Below are 6674 nucleotides of genomic sequence, written 5' to 3' on the forward strand. Positions count from 1 at the left end.
TAAATATAGATAAAAATTTAAACATCTAACCAAATATGTGTCCACAACTACTCAACTAGTATCCCTATATCCAATCTATTTGTAATCTTATTAAATTTTATATAGCACTCATAAATTTTTAAAAAAATAAAAAAATATATTAACATATTATTGATTTGATTTACCATTCGTTTAGTAATACTTTTAATTTTATAATTATAAATTTTAATTATCATACTTACATCCATATTTATATCCATATTTTTAATATTTAAATTATATTTATATCTATTAAAATAAATAATGAATATAAATTTTTACATCCGACAAACATCCATATCTATATTGATCAAATTAAATAAATATAAATATGAATATACTAATATCCTATTCATATCCAATCTAAAACATTATCACCTTGCATCAACTGCGGCACACGTGGGCTGAGAAATATCCCCAGGAATTCTACGTTTCAATGGCTCCTCCGTTCATGCGAGGAGGATTTCATGCATTCTCAATTCTCATGCATTAAGAATATAACCAAGTAAGCAAGCCAGATTGTAATTCACCTAGGTAATGTTTTTTGATGAACATTCACCTAGCTAATGTTAATCCCAAGGAGAAAGCATGCTGGATATCCTGGTGAAGAGCCACATGAAAAATAACTGCTTCACATGAACAAACCAGCGATCCAACTCAAGCCACCAGTAGATCCCATCTCATGGCGAAACTGCTAATATAAAAACCCATCAGGTTTACTCCATGGCCTGACATAATAGATGTCGTTGTAGTTTGTGATGGATATCATTTTAACATAATTAGACACAAGAAATCATAAGGAGCAGCGCGCACAAATTACATCCATAAATCATTAAATAGCAGGCTTCACCAGGTTTCCATGGACAGAGAAGGAATCAGCCAAAGAGATTGAATCACAAACCTTCCCTCAAATGGCATAAATTTTATCGACCTCAGATTCAGAAAAATCAGAATTATGATGCCACGAGTTTGAGCCACTCCTCAATGATTTTGCTTTCTTCCTGATAGTACGGGTGCGCTTCGACTTCACAACATAGTAAGTCATGGTCCCCAGAACTCCAGCCATTATCACCCCACCTATAAGCGTAACCAGGATGGCTGCCCATTGGAAATGCCGACCTACCACAATGTAAGAAGAGGCGATAAATGCAACAGTGGTGCACACAGAAGCCAGCCACATCAACTTGTTAATCACCTCCACAACCCGTCTCTCTGTTTTCGTTTCGCCCCTCACAAGGGTGATCTGCACCACCACCACAGCCAAAGATGTGAAAAGGGAAAGAGCATTGAAAATGAAAAATATTCTGAATGATGCATAATGACCAGCCACTGCCACTCCATCATCTTTATTTCCACCAGGCACTGTAAAGATGGCAGAAAATGCCACCGTGGCAAAGAGCACAGCAACTACTGTGACCGAGTTAGTGGCATTGTTAATGCCTGCCCTGTGAAGTTTCCTGAGACCCTTGGCAATTCCATGGACATTCTTGTTGGTTTTTCTAGTCTGCTCTAGCTGTGTATGAACATCTTTCTTGATCTCAGTTACAGTCTTCCGCAGCTCATCTCGAGGCTGGTTTAGATCATTGGCCCTGACTGCGCCATAGCGAGATAAGCATTCCTTGATTTCAGCAGACTCTTCTGAGAGAGGTAGACTTTCTGCTATGTCAAAAGCTGTTTTGTGGTCTCTCGTCAGTGCATTTACGTGGGTGTCTGGTAGGAGTAACAGAACATCAACTATCTGCAAGAAGATAAAGAGATGAGTGTAATTTTAGCAAGATAACAAAAGGTGCAAATTCCATATTGCTTGAAACTGTTAAACTCATAATGCAAGATAATATGCTCAAAAACACTACAGTTAGAGTTTTTGAGTCCTTAGTTTGTGTTTATAGCAGCGCAACTTGGTATGTTTTTTGGTTATAGCAAAAACTAAAAGATAAATAAATAGATAAGTAAAGGAAATCATATTCAAGCTCCCTTGATTAGACACATATACAGACTCATAAACTGCAATAACATAATAGATAATAATCTTCCACATGATTAATTATCAGTTTAGAGTAGATTAATACTACAAAATATTAATAAACCAAATATTTTCATAACCAAGAGTTTAAAATTTCACCAAGGAGACTTTTCTTGAAGAATTGGCATTTTCCAACAAATCTTATGCTGGCAGTGGTGGAGACAACTCGGCATGAACTACCTTTCACATAATTTCAAGGTAACAAACCAAATAAGTCCAATTCAACATATAATACAAGATTTTCAAGATGACAACCGTTCTCCATTCCATGAGCAAGTAAATTGGCAGAAACATATAGATATTTCTACCGAGTAGCAACAATATAAGTAAACAGTGATAGAGGATGACACAGACGAGAACCAAAATAATGTGCCCATAATGGTCATATCCAGGGCCTTTCCTAAAGAGCGCCACATGAAGTTATTGTAAGGGGATTAAAAAAATTCTAAATTTCTTCATTATTATTATTATTATAAGATGGGTGTTTTGTTTTGGATCTACTTCCATCATTTTAAAAACAACTCAATCTTTAAAGGACTGAAGCACTAAAATGAGATGATACATTTGATAGATATAATCTAAATAACTAGCAGTAGATGATAGGTATATTCATTAACATGAGCTCTCTCTGGTTTATTCTAGATTGGTCAGCTTCCTCTCAACAGTGTTTGTCAAATGGATGCTAGTGTTTGAGATCTTCTGATAAAAAAAGCGATGGTTTTGACTGATGAAGTGGCCAGATGGACTCTTAATTATACAACTAGCAGATAAAGGAAGAAACTGAAATGTCATATAGAAATGAATGAATATGATGACAGGCAACTCTTGACTAAGTTGATTAAAACTTTAAAGGAACTTTAGCTTATAAAAAATGCAGAAAGAAAGGAAAAATGTTGTCAAAAGCCAACTACTTCACATGCCCGATGCTTTAATCACTTCCAAATCATCAATCATTGCCAACTAATTTTCCAACAGAGTGTGATCCAATGGTTTAAACTATGCAAGCTTCACTGGCTTGCAAAATAACTGATCAGAAGCTAAACTTTTCATAAAACATACTTCAAATTCTCCAGCTCCAGCTTAATGCAAACGCAGTCAAGTAAAATATGGAAAGGGTGTTAATGTCTAAACATCAACCATGTTGGAAAACTGAAGGAAGCTAATCAAGATTATCCCAAATCTGAATTCGAATTCAAAAAGCATCAGAATGTTCATTTAAACAAAGTTAAGATGAAGCAATAATAACCACAAGAACATCATAAAGCAGTACCTCTGCCCTCTTCTTTCTTGTTGCAACATGCAATGCTGTGTTCCCAGCTCTGTCTGGTAGCATTACGATAGCTGGATCAGCATCTACAAGGGCTTTAACAACTGCAGTACTTGTTCCCTTTACTGCCATGTGCAAAGCAGTTTGCCCCTTTTTATCGGTCCTTCGGGCAAGCTGTGGATCCTTTTCTAGCAAAGCTTTTACAATTTCAACATGCCCCTGCCTGGCAGCAAAGTGAAGAGCATTTTTCCCATTGTTTTTTGTCAGCTCAATTAAGGTAGTATTTTGTGCCAGCAACAGATTCACTATTTCAGTATGACCTCTTGTTGCTGCAGATATAAGCGGAGTCGCATTTGATGGACCAAATGTTCTGCAAAGGGTTGGGTCATGGTCCAAAAGTACCTGGACAATAGCTGCATATAACTAGTTAGTAACAGATGTGCTGCATAAAAGATCGAGAGATAGAGAAGAAAGGTGGGGAGGGGGCTGGACCTCAAACAACAAAACAGATGAGAGCAGGAGGAAGGGAGGTTGCTTAAACAACAATTTGAGACTTATGAATAAGTAGACATTTTTTTTTTCTAAATTTAGTCAATCACCACAAGCATGGATTGGCTATATCTGGAAGTCATTGCAGCATTTATGCCTACACCATCAATGGCAATAATTAAAAAATTAATATCAACTTCAAATGAATCACATCCAGCTCTATAGGTGAAGACTTGTCGGCTTGCAAATTCAGCTTAATATTTGGTCCATAGCACCCTATGCGCAGGATCAAAATAAAGATCTGAGAAACTTCAGAGTTCTTGATACATATTAAAGGGGCACATAGTTTCCCAATCTTTAACAGTCTGACAGCAATAATGTAGAACTTCAGTCTCCTTGGGATGAATAATAAATAGAGTGAAATCATGCACAAAGGACAGAAATGGAAGGAGGTTACGTGGTCCAGGCCAGGTTTAACTTAAAGTTAACCTACAATAACAGCCAAAGACAAAAGAACAAATTCAACAACAACACAAGCACACCTGAGACAGAAAGAATCATCAGCAAGACATCAGCAAGACAGAGTGAAAAGGAGGAGAAACCATTATTAAAGAACACCAAAAGGATGACACAAAATATAATCCATATATATTTCATGTCGATGCCTAAACTCCAATAAAAGTAACTAAAATGAGGCTCTGATGATCAACCTATATCACTGCAGAGAAGTTCGGGAAGTTTGGACCATTGCTAAGAAGTTGCCTGCTAGTTACAAATAAACAACTCGATGTTTCTACTGTCAAGAATATTATCAACATAACATATGACTAATGATAACTGCACAAAGGTGTAAATTGTCACACAACCATAGATCAAGTAGGTAGTACAAAATTGTAGATGAAAACTTGTTGATAAGAGTGATTAGTGGGCTGCCTGCAACTTCAGTAACAGAAGTACAAAACCCTCTTATGTGACTACCTACACCAAATTTCATGATTCAATTTCACCCCGAACCTATTCTCTGATTTTAAGACCAAACAAGTAAAAAATAAATTTATCCGAGGTAGAAAGGTGAAAAACATGGTAGGTTCTTATTCATATGATAGATCAAGTACATCCAAGCTCTGCATCTAGTAGAGAAAGAGGACAGATCCCGAAATATTATAAACAAGTATAATGAAATGCAGGTAGCCAAGCAATTCCAAAATTTTGAAAAAAAAACTCTAATGCAGTGATTAAGATATTAATCAGCATCTTTCTAGTCAGTCTCAAATCCAACTCAATTTCAATTTTTGCCTCCTAAGGTCACCTGTCCAGCTTGGGACATAAGTTGTGCAGCAAAAAGAAAAATCTTGGATATTGCAATTCTGAAACATATCCTTATAGCTGTGATTCATTGCACAATTCAAGGGAAAAAACAAACTTGCGAAACTTATAAGAATTTAGTAAGGACAAACTATTCCAGACCAACATAATAGTTAAGAAATGAATGAAATCAAACACAATCGAAACTCCACTCACCTCTGTGCCCTTCTCTCACAGCAATATGGAAAGCATCATAACCCGACCTATTCTTCCTCAAAAGGCTCTCCCGATCAGTGTACTTAAGCAGCTCGACCACGACGTCAAGGAACCCCTTCTCCGCTGCTATAAACAAAGCGGTCTCGTCTACTTCATTGATATCATTCACGACCGCGGACCGAATCTCCGCCACCTCTGCATCAAATTCCGCCCCCACGGCCGTCCCCGTCATCTGGGCATCGATCTCGCTCAGAATCTGCCTCAGTGCTGCCACATCCCCTCGCTGCGCCGCCAAGTGGAGCTCCGTGTCGTTGTGCCGCCCGGTCACCTGCTTCACATACTTCTTCTTCCCGGCTTGGTCCATCTTTTTACCCGAGTTTGAGAGCACCAGCGATGGCGACGCCTGGTCCATCCGCTTCCCGGAATTGGAGAGCACAAGAACCGGGGTGGCGGGCGACGCCGACGGCGAACCCTGGTCCAACCGCTTTCCGGAATTGGACAGCACCAGAACCGGCCCGCAGGCAGCCTCCATTCGGCAAATCGGAGATGCCGACGGTGAGCTCGGATCCATCCGCTTGGCGGAGCTGGAGAAGACCAGCGCCGGTGAGTACGCCGCCCGCGGTGACGGCGACGGGAGCTGCAAGTTGGGGCTCCAGCCGGGGCTGAAGCTCGTCGTTCCCATCTCCAGATCCCTCTCTCCTCCTTCATCGAATCAGAGCCCCCCCCAAAAAAAAATCATATAAATTGATTCAAAAAATCGGAAATTTAAACCTAGAAAGAGTGAGGAGCGGGATTACCCTTCTCCATCGTCATCCTCTCCGCTATCAGAATAATCCCTAGACGCGAATCGCCCTCGCTAGGGCTTCGAAGCCATGGGTCTTCGAGAGAAAGAAGAAGAGAGAAAGGAGGAACGGGGCGAACGAGGAAAACAGAATATCACTTTTTTATCTTCCGTTTTTCTTCCCCCTGTGGAAAATTCGCATCAGGCAACGAACCACCTGCTCTTGACGTGGCTGCAAGAAATCGGGGTGGTATCTGGCGGGAAAGAAGGATTCACCTTCCTTCCCGCAAATCCACCGTTGGATCGTCCACTACACAAATCTGAAAGCACTTCGAACTCTGTCATCCATGGATGGACGGTGAATCCTTATTTCTCGCGAAAGGGACGCCCCTATCCTTCTCAAGTGGATTTCGTTTTGACCTAGAGCGGACTCCAGTGGACTTCGTTAGACATTTTGAACCCAGATGGAACCAAGTTTTTGGTTGGTCTAGATGAGGTCTGACTTTAGTTTTGGATCTACATGATTTGATATCATTGGGTTGATTGAGTTCTATAAGGATATTGGTCTTGTTGGT

General features: G+C 39.6%; 1 protein-coding gene across 1 annotated transcript; it reads right to left on the reverse strand.

Annotated features, from left to right (window-relative positions):
• Window positions 1–698: 698 nt before the first annotated feature.
• Window positions 699–6271, reverse strand: LOC140853732 (ankyrin repeat-containing protein ITN1-like). Its single transcript, XM_073248625.1, has 4 exons — window positions 6116–6271; window positions 5319–6020; window positions 3312–3721; window positions 699–1756 (listed from the first exon to the last, which is right to left on the reverse strand). Exons 1-4 carry the CDS (start codon window positions 6129–6131, stop codon window positions 926–928), a joined length of 1959 nt encoding a protein of 652 aa, XP_073104726.1. The 5' UTR covers window positions 6132–6271; the 3' UTR covers window positions 699–925.
• Window positions 6272–6674: the final 403 nt, after the last annotated feature.

Source organism: Elaeis guineensis, chromosome 14 (genome assembly GCF_000442705.2).
Source record: "Elaeis guineensis isolate ETL-2024a chromosome 14, EG11, whole genome shotgun sequence".
In the NCBI taxonomy this organism is placed as follows: Eukaryota; Viridiplantae; Streptophyta; class Magnoliopsida; order Arecales; family Arecaceae; genus Elaeis; species Elaeis guineensis.